Raw genomic sequence first — 15,882 nt, 5'->3', positions numbered from 1 at the left:
TCTCACTGCAAATATACAAACATCACAGTTTCATTGAGATTTTTGTCTACACGTTTTCACTAGATCCAAGAACAACTCAGATATTCAAAAGATTGTCCATCACTCATTACTGTCAGAAAGAACATTCACTAATTTCATCCTTTTTTGGGTGACTTATTCATTTTATTTACTTAAATGTCATTTACTGCTATTCATTAATAGTGAATGCTACATTATTATATTTGATTTTTTGGAATATTCATTGCATGATGCCGCCATTACCCAGATATATCTACATAGTATTTATTGCACTTTCGAGAGCTCCATTTTAGGGATATTATTGTTAGCTAAGACTAACCCTCGTTTATATAAATTTAATTATTTGAACCAAGATCTAAATTTTTTGTTCATGCAATTCGGATATGCTTAATTTTCGAATTTGGACTTGTAATAATCTGTTATAGTCTAAAAGAAAATAATAACATGGTCAAATGGTAGATAAAATAAAAAGAAAGCTTGATCAATATTTATTGTGTGTGTGAATAAGTAGAGTCTTATAACTATTGGAAATAGATAGATACAATGTATAAATGGAGGCTAATCCATCTTTTAATATTTATTTATTTATTTAATTTAATTCGCCTAGTAGTGGCGGGACCCTACCTGTCTTTTACTTGAACAACTGGTGTCCAAAAGAGGAGGATGAGGAACATAAAACAAATCTCCATAAAAGCACATCAATTAAGAAACCCAAAAATCAAAACATCTTAGCATAATACAAAGCCTAGAGGATATTTCGGATATGCTTAATTAGACGCTTCTCCTACCTTTCCAGCACTTGAGTTGGTCGATCATGGAGTTCCATCTTGAACTTGTCCATCTTTCAACTTAAGAAGAACTAATTGTGACTTAATAGTAGTGCTAGTGTTGCTGCAATCGATGGAATTGAATGGTATGTTTATTTATCTCTAACTCAACATTATGAAATTAATATAGGTGTATTGTATCTTAGTATCTAATATGGTTGTCAATATTATATCTTGCAATTAGTATATATCATAGCCACCATAATTAGGGATTAAGCGATTATTCTTGTCTTGGGTTTGAAAACACTGTTATGATGAAATTAATCTCATGATACTGGGCTACAACCCTATTTTATCTCCCGTGTTAATTTCGTTAACTATGAAATTAGAAATTTAAATAGACAAATTTGTTGGTAGTTGTTCAACGGTGGCAGCAAATAGAAAATTCCTGATTTCTTTGGGCAGAGGTACTCACCGACGACGGCAGGCTAGAACACAAGTTTATCTGACAACTCCTTTGTTTATGAATATTTCTGAGAAGCAAACACACAAACAAAAATAATTAATACTATATAGTAAATAAATTGGAAAACATTTTTGGCTTCACGTGGCAAGTGTAGTCGATGTGGCTTAATGTTACCGGGTTTGCCAGAACCAACTACTTTTGATGTATAACATAAATTTAAATGTAAAAGTTCATTAAAATTACAACAAATAGTAGAGATGAATCTAAAACGTTACTGATATAATGGGTTCAATCCTAAGAATCTTAAAGGTTGAACCCCTAGAGCTTAAATCTTAGATCCGCCTCTGGTGGCCGGTGAAGAGTTTTGTATTTGAGAGATGTTCTTTCCTTTTGTGGCTAGTTTTGAGCTTAGGGTCTTGATGTTGCTTTTTTGGTTTAATAGCTACTTAGAAAGAAGCCAAAAGAAGTCTATATTTTGGAATGCCATAGAAAAAAGATTTTGCGCCTCTTACCCCAAAAGAAGGACACAACATCTTCCTTATACAGTTATACTCTTGAAACATCAAATAGGGGAGGTTTTGTATTTTTTGCCCAAAAGTGAGAATGAGATAAATTCCTTGGACTCTTCGGTTATTAAATTAGAGACAACTTTTCCTTTTCCATCATAAGGCTATATTCTGGGCCGGAGCTGGGCCAAACGGGTCTGGGCTTAGGCGGTCGCGGGCCTAACGGGCCTAATGGGTGGAACCGACCCACTGCGGTCCTAAGCCCACATGGTCCCGGGCTAAATGGGCCGGGCCCACGGGCCTAAACGGGCCTGAAATTCATAATATTGGCATAATATTTTTTTTTTGATTTGCACCGGGTGTCCAAGTCTCTTTGAGCCCCGACTAATCTCGGGGGTGCACAGGCCCTCGGCAAGGAGTTTCCCGCAAGTGCACCACGGTTAATTCAGGTTTTACCCAATCCGATGGCCCTCAGAAATTGTTTGTACCCAAAAATTGTGCCATTCTGTTCTCTTATCTTGAGCCTAAGCCCACATGGTCCCGGGCTAAATGGGTCGGGCCCATGGGCCTAAACGGGCCTAAGTGTTCCGGGCTATTTAATTCTAAATTTTTTTTATCTAAGGCAATTTCTTGTAAACTATATATATATATATATATGTATGTATGTATTAGATATATATATGTATATATATATATATATATATATATATATATATATATATATATATATATATATATATATATATATATAACATACAATATATACTTAAGTTTGTAAGTTAAATCTTCCAAAGAGTCAAATTTAAACACAAAAATAAAATTGCAAAGTGATATTCAAGGGAATGTTTTATAATTTTTATTATTACGACATTAACAAAAATGACAATATCTTTCTTAGTCTTCCTCCCCCCAATGGGATGAGCACAACAAGGTGCTAATACCACCATTAAAAGGAAAAAAAACTAAAGAAGATGTGCCAAAGTACAAGTTACATATTAGTCTATATATCTATGTTGAATATTTCATATCTATTACATATTTACCATAAAAATTCCTAGGCTCTGATACCATTTACACCAGGATCAGGGTAGGCGGGCGGTAGTCCGCACGGCCATCCAGATCTAGCTGTTTCAGTACCTTTGAAGGTTGGCGGTAGTCCACACGACCAGTAAAGATTCGAAATATATGGAAATTTTATTATAGTTTTAATGACTGTATGGAAGGATCTATCCTTTTACCCAAGCAAGGGGCCTGTCTAGGTCCGATACATACTCTTATTGAGTCCATGTGTCTAGCAGTTCTAACTGTGAGCCATTAAGGCAAGGCCAATAAGAGTAGTACCAGAGTCGACTGTACCACAATCTTGGAACCAAGCCAAGAAACTATATTAAAATTCCTTTATATTTTGAAAGAGTCTGGATTCTTCATGGTTAATATGCAAGAGAAATTAGTTCTTCAACATAGATATGAATCCGCTTAGCCGGACATAGTCACGGCAGTGGAGAGAAACAAAATAAGTTAAATATTATACAATAAAATAAAATAAACAAATACCTTTAAGGCCGGGACGCAAGGCCCTGAAGATGATGAACTGAACTTCGAAACTTTTATTTCCTTCAACTGATTTACAAAATAAAGAAGCTAAGAAGCTTAAAAGACTTTACAAGAGAGAGAGAGAGAGAAAGAGAGAGAGAGGGGAATTTTTCTGATGCCTCCCCGAATGAGAGAGAGATCCTACTTATAGGAAGAGAAAAAAATAACGAATCTATGTACAGTACAGTGGGTCCCTTATGCGGGTCCCTTATACAGTTTATTTACTGTGTATGCAATGTATCTACTGTGTATACAGTATTTCTATTATTGTAGTGGGGTCCTGTTGTGGAGTCCTTGGCGGCTTCACTATTTTCCACTATTTCTTTCTTCTACTTTGTCCATCATTTGTAGGAAATCTTCCACTTTTTTTATTTTTTATCAGATAATATCCTTTCTGTCATCATAGGTTGAGAATCTTCCTCTACATCATCGTTGCTTGTTTCACTTTGCATTGATGTGTCTGATTTTTCACATTGGCTTAAAGTTTGAAGCAAATTTCTTTTCACTTCTTCCAGATATTGGTTTATTAAATCAGTTTTATCTCCATCTTGAATGGAGATTCTCCTAGCAATATGCTTGACTGAGCTATCATTAAATATTTTCTTCTGGGGAGTGGTCGCGTATAACTGGATCTGTACTTTAATGGAATCCAATAATTCTTGACCATATAACAATTTTGTTTTGGGATCATTCTTCATCAACTTATCCCAAAAATTATTGTAAAAGACCTTGTATAAGCAAGGGATTTGTTCTTCAGTAAACCCCAATTCGGGGTTCCATTTATGAATCCTCGGAATAGAGAATTCAATGAAGAAGTATATCTGATCAATTTTTTCTAAATAACAGATATGATCTGTATGATATAAATCAGTTAAAAACGGAGAAATTTTTGTCCATTCTTTGTATAACTTAAGAAATGGCTTAGGCAAGATCTTTGTTGTGGGACCGTGATATGACCACCAGTTCAGAAACCAATTAGGGATAGGTCCTGCAAATATCTTTGCACATATTTTAATAAATCAAGTGTGTTTATGTCTATAATTGTTATAATATAATACTCTATCGAATGCCTGGATATAATCCCAGTAAGTAAAATTCATGGGTGATTTATTAAGGCTTATCTGCCTCTCTTTCATTGTGGATATCCCCCATTCTTCAACAGATATAATCTGCTTGATAATAATTTTTGAGAAGTTATAAACGTTCTCACTTTTGTTATAATCGGAAAAATGCTGGAATTCTGCACTACCTGTGCTGATGAGGATGGTCTCATAATAAGCGCGGGTTTTATATGATTCACCTGGGTAGTATAACCCATTAATCAGGTATCTCTGGAATACCTTCCATGGTTCATCTTTTCGCTGAATCTCAGAGTTTTCTAGGAGAAATATCATTTCTTTCTTTGGTAGTTTTTCATAGGACTTGATATCATCGTTGTCCTCTCCTCTAGCGATTGAAGCAAATGTATTACTTTGCTTTTTGGCGGCCAAATATGCCTGTAGATGACCGTATAATGGATTATCTTCTGGAATATCATCCAGATGTATAGACGGACCTAATGAGGAATCTCCTTTATGAAATATCTTAGAGTTTATTAAACTCTTTTTCCCTGCTTGTATCACCAGAGAACTTGATGAGGATCCGTATAACGATCCTTGAGAATATGATCTACTAGGGGAAGATCTTCCCCTACCTCTGCTTCTGGTGGCCCATGAAGGGTCCATTCTTCACAAATAACAAGTCAATTTATTCTGAGAAGTAATAATCCAGCATATCATCTCTAACAATTTCAGCATAATCATGAATAGAAAATTCATTTTTTATCAGGTTATCAATGATTTCTTCAATTATCAATTCAATTATGAGACTTTGTAGGTCTCTATTTAATCTAGCCACTTTAAGGATAGTAATTAATAATTCTTCATCGAGAAAAGTCGTATAGAAATTCATAATTAGTCTAAGTATTCCCGGGATAAAAAATCCGGAAGGTAATTATCAATTCCTTTTTTGTATTAAATTTCAAAATCAAAAGGCGCCAGTTGAGCTTGCCATCTAACAAATATTAATTTAGACGCATCATGTTTGAAATCTTTGTCAAACATATATTTAATAGTTGAGCATCAGTTTTTATTAAAAACTTTTGATTATATAAATCGTCTTGAAATTTTAAAACACATTTAACAATAGTTAACATTTCATGAGCCACAGTAGCATATTTCTTCTGGGCTTCGGTCCATTTACCAGAGTGAAATTTTATCAGGTATTCACTCTTATTGTTGGGATTCACTTGCTTTAAAATCCCACCGTAGCCAACGTTGGACGCATCTGTCTCAATAATTTTTTGCCATGTAGGATTAGCAAGAGTTAAGCAAGGTAGAGACCTAACACGCTGTTTAATACTTTTGACTAACGTAGTATGCTGGTCAGTCCAAGGCTGCCTATGATCCTTTTTCAGCCTGTCGTAGAGAGGGGCTAGATCACGAGATAAACTTTTTTAGAAAGAAAATATATAATTCAAACTTCCCAAAAATCTTTGTTATTGAGTCCTGTCAGTAATAACATCAGGAAAGTTTGAAGCAAAATCAATCGATCTTTGTATCGGGGTAATTTTTCCTTGGCAAATATTATGGCCTAAAAATCGAACATTGGTTTGGAATAGAGTCATTTTTGGTTTAGAAATAACTAAACCATTTTGTATTACAATTTTCTTGAAAATATCAAGATGCTTAATATGCATCTCTAATGTTTTAGAAAATACTAATATGTCATCAATATAAACGATGATAAAATCTAGATAAGGGTTAAAAATATCATTTATAATTTTCTGAAATTCAGAAGGGGCATTTTTTAAACCAAAAGGCATGACATTCCATTCATATTGACCAAATGGAACATTAAAAGCAGTTCTATAAGTATGCTCCTTAAAAATTTGAATTTGCCAATATCGAGATTTTAAATCGAATTTTAAAAATATATTGGCGTCATATAATCTAGATAGCAGATTTATTGGGGATAGGATATCTAATCCATTTCAGATATTTATTCAAAGGTTTATAATTTATAACTAATCTAGGAATATCATGTTCCTTTTCCGCAGCATTATTAACATAAAAGGCAGAACATGACCAAGGAGATTTTGAGGGTTTTATCAAACCCTTTTGTAACAAATTATCAATTTCATTTTTGCAGAATTCGACCAATTCAGCGTTCATCTGGCAAGGTCGAGATTTAGTGGGGATATCATCCTCGGAGAAGTTTTCTTCGTAAGGAAGAGTTACAATATGCCTTTTTCGGTTCCAAAAGGCACTAGGGTGATCGGCGCAAACATCAACAACCATCTGTTCAGTAATCAATTTAATCTTTTGCTAAACCTTAGAAGATTGTAAAGTATCGAATATATTCATGCTCAATATTTCTAATTGTAATGAATCAACATGCCTTTGTTTCATATTAATCAAGGCATTAATATCTCTAGTTACGGGATCTGTAACAAAAGAATAACTTATCTCTTTATCTTGATAAGTAGCAGAAAAACCCTGTGCATCTATGTTATTAAAAGGGTAAATAGCATTAATAAAAGAGGGTTCCATGTATAATTGGAGGGTATAACTGGTTTTTTACCAAAAAGAAGAAATGATAAATACAAACTCTATTTTGGCAAATACGAGTATTTGGTAATTTATACTCTATATCTAAAGCATGAACAGAAGCAGATTTTACCAAAAGAGTGTTCTTTTGAAAATATTTAGTAGGAACAAGACCCCCTTGAATACAACTTACATCTGCTCCACTATCAATCATTGCTACATCAGTTAGAGAGAAACTATTATCAATCAAGATAGTACATTTAATGTACCACTTATGAGCCGTAACAACCTGCATCATTCCTAAAACATATCAGAATTTTCATTAATCGGATCATTCTTATCAGAAATATCTTTTCCCTTCTCATTTGAAAATTTGGAAATTCCTTTAGCTGAAAAATCAGTTGGAAAATCAGTTAGAGAATTATTTTTCTCAATTTGAGTAATCCGGTGATCACAAATCATTTGATTTTGTTTAAGAGACTTAATATCTCTTTTCAAATTTTCAATTTCGATTTTCAAATCATTAAACGAAGTATCTCTGCTTGGCATATTTGTCTTATGAAGACGTTTATTAACTTCAGACAAAGAATATGGCGCAAAATATTCAAATTCATTTTTTGGTCTTTCAAAGGCTTTGTACCACTAGAACTAGAACTTTCAGCCAAATTTATAATTTTTTTATGAATTTTTTCATCAGTAATTTCCTTTAAAAGTTCTATTACATTGTCAGATGTAATAGTTTTTATATTCAAATCTTGAAATTGTGAGTGCAATTTATAAAACTCATCATCATCGCAAGTGCAAATATCACCTTTACAAGCGGTGCAAGTATTATCCAAATCTTTATTACTTTCAGATAAATCTATCAGATCAATCTCAACTTCGGACTCAGTCTCAGAACAAGTATAATCAGAATCTGATCCGGAAGTGTATAACAAGTTATAAACTTTGTCACGTAACCCATCGTCTAGTTCTATGGCCTTTAGCTTTTGAAGCTTGCAATTTGGAGCGATATGCCCAAATTTTCCACACTTATAACACTTAATATCAGCGAGATCTCTCTTTGATTTATTTTTCGTAAATCGAGTAGATTTGTGATGTGCTTTTCTAGTATCACGCTCTTCCTTAGATCTATATCTAGACCTCTTTTTCTTATACGGACTATCAGGGTTAGGATACCTATGATATCTGTTTTTCTTATTCTTCTTACTTTGAGTAGAGGTTCCTGGTAAACCGAACTGGGTATAGAAGTCACCTAATTGGGATTTCTCTTTAAGCTTATCAATCTTAAGCTGTCTAGAAAGCTTCAGCTCATTACACAAGTTTAATCCTTCTTGTGTACACACTCTTATAAGTTTACCATAGGTATAATTTCTATACGAAGTTTCACCGTAACTACCTCTTAACGCTTTTCTTACTCTTTCAGCGAATAAGGAGGGAAGGCTGTCTATAAACTTAGCTTTCCAATGTTCATACTTGTTTTCGGGTAGCTCCATAACCCTACTCATAAAAGTATCTTTGTACCATCTAAATTCACTAAGGGTCCTACATCTAAGCCCATTTAGTAAAGTACGGACGGTCTCATGCTGATTGGTAAATCTACCATTAAAATGTTCTAGAATTGTAAGGATAAGGGTATAAACAACATCTTCTCTACCTTTAACTAGAACCATGCCTATATTATCAACTCCTTCATCAACGGCGGTAGCATTAATAACCGTTGCCTTTTCTTCAACGGATAAATAGTTATCCCACCAGCCACGAAGTTGGCCAGTAAAGCCTGCAATAATTATTTTGCAAATAGTTCTATCTGTGTTCTTAACACTTTTACAGATAGTTGAGTACATAAGCATTCTATGTACAAGAATGGTTAACTGTCTATCAGTTAAGCCATCAAGATTCCATTCATAAATTTCGGAACCGTTGTAAGACGTATTAGTCTGATTCCAATCGCGTTCCTCTATATACTATATGTATATATAGTTTATATGTATTAGATATATATACCATTTATCCTCCTCAGGCCCCTTTTATTTTACCTAATAATACTGGTATTACATTCACTTCCTTTCAAAAATTTATTGATGATAACGTTGCAGCTATTAGTATCACAGAAATTAATTTATTGATTTCTCAGTTGATTTCTGATGCGCTTTTCTAGTAGCACGCTCTTCCTTAGACCTATATCTAGACCTCTTTTTCTTATACGGTCTATCCGGGTTAGGATACCTATGATATCTGTTTTTCTTCTTCTTCCTACTTTGAGTAGAGGTTCCGGGTAAACCGAACTGGGTACAAAAGTCACCTAATTGGGATTTCTCTTTAAGCTTATCAATCTTAAGCTGTCTAGAAAGCTTTAGCTCATTACACAAGTTTAATACTTCTTGTGTACACACTCCTATAAGTTTACCATAGGTATAATTACCATACTGAATTTCACCGTAACTACCCTTTAATACTTTCCTTACCCTTTCAGCAAATAAGGAAGGGAGGCCGTCTATAAACTTAGCTTTCCAATGCTCATATTTATTCTCGGGTAGTTCCATAACCCTACTCATAAAAGTATCTTTATACCATCTAAATTCACTAAGGGTCTTACATCTAAGCCCATTAAGTAAGGTTCTGATGGTCTCATGATTTGAGGTAAATCTACCATTGAAATGCTCTAAAATTGTAAGGATAAGGGTATACACTGCATCTTCTCTACCCTTAACTAGAGCCATACCTATATTATCAACACCTTCGTCTACGGCTATAGCATTAATAACGAAAGCCTTTTTTCAACAGATAAATAATTATCCCACCAGCCACGAAGTTGGCCAGTAAAGCCTGCAATAATCATTTTGCAAATAGTTCTATCCGTATTTTTAATACTTTTGCAGATAGTCGAATACATAAGCAATCTATGTACGAGAATGGTTAATTGTCTATCAGTTAAACCATCAAGATTCCATTCATAAATTTCAGAACCGCTATAAGATGTATTAGTCTGATTCCAATCGCGTTCCTCAATCAACACATCTTGAGGAGTAGGATGGGGATAATAATAAGTTTGCTTCCTTGGTTTGTCAGCATACCTACTATTGGGTTTAACTATACCTTTGAGTTTATTAAACTCTGACCATGTCTCAGTTTTATAATCAGAAACGGTCTCAATTCTATCAGAAGTTTTTTTAGATAAATCAATTGGTCTAACATTCAAACCAGAAAGCTTTTTATCGAGGAGTTGTGCTAAGTCATCAAGAGATTTAAATTTAAAATCCTGAATCTCAGGAGGTCTTTGAATATGAGTAAGAATAGCTTGATCAACTGTTTTACTACCTGAAGTGGAGGCAATATCAGTTGGTCCTTTCTTAGTACTCATTTCTTTTATTAAAATAGTCAAATCATCAAGTTTTTTATCAAGAAAACCGATATGTTCTCCTAAAAATCTTTACATATAAACCCAAATAATTGTTTTGAGAAATCAATTTATTAATTTCTACGATACTAATAGCTGCAACGTTATCATCAATAAATTTTTGAAAGGCAGTGAATTTAATACCAGTATTATTAGGTAAAATAAAGGGGGCCTGAGGAGGATAAATGGCTTTAGTAATATTACCACTCCCATCTTTATAAGATCTTTCTAGTACCTTTATAAAAAGAGGCAAATAAGTTGTTATAAACCAAGGAACAAAATACATAATTTGATTATGCAAAGCACAAGTTTCATAAAATTCTTGAGAAATACTATTCAAATCATCTTTGCTATAAGCATCAAAAAACCACGTTTTAAACTGGCTCCATTTATCACTAAAAATTCCTTTTGAATATATTTTCGTGCCCGAGAACCGGGGCTAAAATCAATTTGGTGTGGAATCATTAAGTACTATTGGGGTCGAAATCCATCTCGGATACAGAAGGAATATCCTTATCTGAAATATTGTCATTGTCCTGAACAATATTTGTTTGAGGGTTAACTTTAACCCTTTCAACCCTTTCGACGGGCTTATTACTAACTTTACTAGTAATAGTGTGTAAAGAGGCTGCACGATTGCGAGCTGGACCGTAGACTGGTTCAACATGAGAAATATGTTGAATAGCAGGTAGAAGTCTATGATTAGAAAACGAATGTCTATTATAAATAGTAGACTTATCATTAAATTGAATACAAATCCTACCATCCGGATTTTGAGTAACATGCAAAAATTCGGTATTCGACAAGTCGTTAGTAATCTGACTTGGGGATATAACCGAATTTAAAGTCCAAGTAGTTGGGAAATTAATTTCTTCCCACCTAATAGGTCTCCTAGTGGTGACCTTGGACCTTGCAAAATTGGTTTCTATTAGTATGGTCTGATCTGATGTATCATATAACTTACATCTAGGATTCAAAGTAGATAATAATTTAAAATAAATCCTATAAGACAGACATATAAGTTCAGAACCAGACGCATAATTATAACCATGCGTTTTCACATTTAAAGTCAAGGCATCAAGAATATTAACATCAGAAAGAGATAGTTGCAAATTGGGTTGAGTATTAAAATATACTGGACCATAGGCCACAGTAGATTCAATCGAACCCATCAGAGACTGTCTGAAGTTCAGATTTCTAGCATCTCTAAGAGCTGCTAAAAAGGTCTCTGGTAATCCTTTAAGGGTTAACGATTTAAACGCAATTTGAACCATACCAATATGCAGATAATGATAATGATGTTTATATAAATCTATATCGTGTTTGTTTAACAAACGAATAGTCTGTTCAGACGAATTTAATGCCAAAGACTGTTCAGTCGTTTTTATCAATTGTTTAGAAGAAAGTTTATCAAACCAACTATAATCATAAATGGTTTTTATAGAAACTTTAGGAATTGTCCATTTATTTAATAAATCAAGGTTTTGAGGTATATCTACCTCGTCAAGTCTAGTACTTTTAGTACTTGTTTCTCCCAGATCCATTCCAAAAGCTTCATATCTATGTTGAATATTTCATATCTATCACATATTTACCATGAAAATTCCTAGGCTCTGATACCATCTACACCAGGATTAGGGTAGGCGAGCGGTAGTCCGCACGGCCATCCAGATCTAGCTGTTTCAGTACCTTTGAAGGTGGCGGTAGTCCGCGCGACTAGTATCACGCTCTTCCGATATACTTTTATGAGTAGGATTATGGAACTACCCAAGAATAAATATGAGCATTGGAAAGCTAAGTTTATACACGGCCTCCCTTCCTTATTTGCTGAAAGGGTAAGGAAAGTATTAAGGGGTAGTTACGGTAAAATTCAGTATGGTAATTATACCTATGGTAAACTTATAGGAGTGTGTACACAAGAAGGATTAAACTTGTGTAATGAGCTAAAGCTTTCTAGACAGCTTAAGATTGATAAGCTTGAAGAGAAGGATGCAAACTTATTATTATCCCCGTCCTACTCCTCAAGATGTGTTGATTGAGGAACGCGATTGGAATCAGACTAATACGTCTTATAGTGGTTCCGAAATTTATGAATGGAACCTTGATGGTTTAACTGATAGACAATTAACCATTCTCGTACATAGAATGCTTATGTATTCGACTATCTGTAAAAGTGTTAAAAATACGGATAGAACTATTTGCAAAATAATTATTGCAGGCTTTATTGGCCAACTTCGTGGCTGGTGGGATAATTATTTATCTGTTGAAGAAAAGGCTTTCGTTATTAATGCTACAGCCGTAGACGAAGGTGTTGATAATATAGGTATGGCTCTAGTTAAGGGTAGAGAAGATGCAGTGTATACCCTTATCCTTACAATTTTAGAGCATTTCAATGGTAGATTTACCTCAAATCATGAGACCATCAGAACCTTACTTAATGGGTTTAGATGTAAGACCCTTAGTAAATTTAGATGGTATAAAGAAACTTCTATGATTAGGGTTATATGTATTAGATATATATATATATAGTGCCTTATATATAGCTTATATGTATTAGATATATATATATATATATATATATATATATATATATATATATATATATATATATATATATATATTAAAATTCTGACTGTTGGCCCTTTTTTAAAAAAAAAAATTTAAAAATAGTTGTTGGGCCCGGTTGAACCAGCCCAGGCTCGCCTGTCGGTCCCGGGCTAAATGGTCCTGGGCTCGTGGGCTTTTTGTTAAGGACCGACCCACTGTGGGCTTTTGCACCACTAGAGACCGGGCCCGTTTGAACCGGCCCGTTTGGCCCACGGTCCCGGGCTGGGCCCGGACCACAATACAGCCTTATTCCACCATGTACTTGGATAAATGATTTTAGATTACTATGATGAATTAATTAGGCTGTCAATGTTAATTAGGCTAGATAGATCATTGATCAAAGTCATTTAATTACTTAAATATATCCAAGATTCTCAATTAGGGTTACTGAATGTTTTTAGGTTCCAATTAAATATGTACATTTGAATATACTGATTCTCTTGAGCGAGGGTCTTTCAGAAACAGCCTCTCTACCCCTTCAGGGTAGGGGTAAGGTCTGCGTACACACTACCCTCCCCAGACCCTAGTGGAATTTTACTAGGTTGTTGTTGTATTTAATTAATCCAAGAAGTGGTGACTTATGTGTATGGTGACTCTTGATGGATAAATGAAGAGACGCTTTGAATAAAGACCTCTTAGTTCTATCTGCTTTACTATAAAAGGCACATTTTGCTCGGTATTTTAAGACTCTAATTAACGTTACAGACTCAACATGATTCAAGGTATACTACTCTGCCTTTTTTCTTTTATTGTTTTCCTCTTCTTTTTGGATTATAAGTTTTAAGCGCGAGACTAATTCAACTTCTTCTAACAGATAGTGAAAGAGTTGATGTTGAAAAGGATAGAGAAGATAGAATCAGCGCTCTACCAAAAAATGTTATAGATGGTATTCTTGAACTCCTGCCAGTAGAAGATGTGGCGAGGACTAGTATTCTATCAAAAAATTAGAGATATATCTGGGTCATACTTCCAAATTTGGTGTTGAATAAGCTCTTTTGCTACAAATTAGTTGCAAGATCTCAATATGTCTTCAAAGACACGGTAGATAAGATTCTGTTACAGCATTCCGGAGACATAGTGAAGTTTGTCCTTGCTTTTTCAGCAATAGTTTTATCCAGATATTGATAGATGGATGATTTATGTTACTAGAAACGGTGTCAAGGAGCTAACCCTTAACATGTCAAATAATACTACTTATAATCTGCCTTTTTATATATTTAATTGTCCAACACTGACACAACTGGAACTCTTAAACTGTGTCTTCAAACCGCCAACGTATTTTCTTGGCTTTCCGAATCTTGTAACACTTCGTCTAGAAAAAATAACCTTTGTGCCAACTATTGAGTTTTGTGTTATCAACGCACCACTTCTTGTCAAGTTGACCTTGATGTACTATAATGGTACTAAATACTTGAACATTGTTTCATCGCTATTGAATTCCTTGGTTGTTCGTCAGAGTTACTACGATATTGAACTAAGTTGCTTTATGAACTGCAAAATTTTGACAGCTTTATACCTTGTGACTAGTAATCCAATATCCGCTGACAGATCAAAATTGGAAAAGCTTCTTCTTAGCTTGCCTATACTTGAGGTGCTTATTTTGAGTTCATCTTTCCTTGAGGTAAGAGTCTGAGGTGTTGTTTGACTTGGATATCTTATAGGGATAGTCCCTATTCATTGGATTCTTGTTTTTGTATTTGCTTCAAAGCTTTTGAGTGCAGGTACAGTTCCACAAGGGCTTCCTTTTACACTCAACTGCTTGTGGCATCTAAAGCTAGGTGTAAACTTCAGCCAAATGGGTCAGATTTCATACTCTCTCGAGTTGATTAAGAGCTCCCCCAATTTGAGCAAACTTGAGATTTGGGTAAGAAATGGCAAATATATGTGGTCATATTCTATTTAGTCGATATATGCATGATCTAATTCGTTTTTGCACTTTACATATTAAAATATGAGAATTTGAAATGACCTTGTATATCCTTGTACCATTAGGTCAATGCTACCAGTGACACTGTTGAAGCAGTTTCGGAATATCTAGACACACCAGGTTGCTTGGACCAACCACTCAACAAGCTCAAATATGTGGTCATACATTTTTTTAAGGGTTCAAAAACTGAACTGTTATTCGTAAAGCTATTGTTTACTCGTTGTCCGTCTTTGATAAGTATGAGCATTAAGCAGGCAAAAGCCTCTGGTACCAAGGAAGAAAGGAATATTGTAATAAAATTGGCGCATCACCCCAGAGCATCTCCCAAGGCAGAGCTATTGTATGGTCCACGCTCGGATTAGGATTTTATGGCAATTTGAGGCAACCTGTTGTTATCAATTAGCAAATTCTGTAAACTTTTGTGGTTCCTCTAAATGATCAATATGTCCTTCGATATATGTTTTGCTAATGTCTTTCATAAGCATTCTCTACGTGTTCGGTAACCAGGGAAAAGGATGGGACAGGGCGGGAAACTTAAAAAAATGGTTACTTCGGTCATTTGCTTGTGAGAGGAAATAGATGCAGGGAACAGAAAAATTCTTGTGAACATTTGTGTATTCTTGTGAATATTTGTGTTTGTGGGGTTGTTAAAGAGCAACCTCAAAACGGGAAAAACTTTCTAAAGTTGATTAAATGTTGTTGTCAATCTATATCTATCTATATTTATATCTATATTATATTAAAAACACGAAGGCCCTTAGCGAAATGTCGTTCGTCTTTTTTACTCTTCAAAAATAAAGTTTATACTGGACAAAATAGATATTTGATTATTTTTTTAATATTTAAAAATAGTCATTTAATTAATTCTCTACTATTAAGGAATAGTCATCTAATTATTTCCATAAATTATTTCTGTAATTAATGATTTTCCTAATATTAACAATCTAAAAAATATCGTACACCACATAATAGGAAAACTTTTCGTTCAAATCCATTACACACTAGAAAAGA

General features: G+C 34.3%; 1 protein-coding gene across 1 annotated transcript; it reads left to right on the top strand.

The window, feature by feature from the left end:
- Positions 1 to 785: 785 nt before the first annotated feature.
- Positions 786 to 15,327, top strand: LOC107786052 (F-box/FBD/LRR-repeat protein At1g13570). The gene is given in 5 exon segments (XM_075233335.1): positions 786 to 931; positions 13,759 to 14,056; positions 14,058 to 14,565; positions 14,653 to 14,808; positions 14,937 to 15,327. Coding segments are annotated over 5 exon segments (1,272 nt in total). The 5' UTR covers positions 786 to 918; the 3' UTR covers positions 15,234 to 15,327.
- Positions 15,328 to 15,882: the final 555 nt, after the last annotated feature.

This window comes from Nicotiana tabacum, chromosome 16, assembly GCF_000715075.1.
Source record: "Nicotiana tabacum cultivar K326 chromosome 16, ASM71507v2, whole genome shotgun sequence".
NCBI lineage: Eukaryota > Viridiplantae > Streptophyta > Magnoliopsida > Solanales > Solanaceae > Nicotiana > Nicotiana tabacum.
The sequence above is the reverse complement of the archived record's forward strand: the minus strand, read 5'-3'. Positions and strand labels throughout refer to the sequence as shown.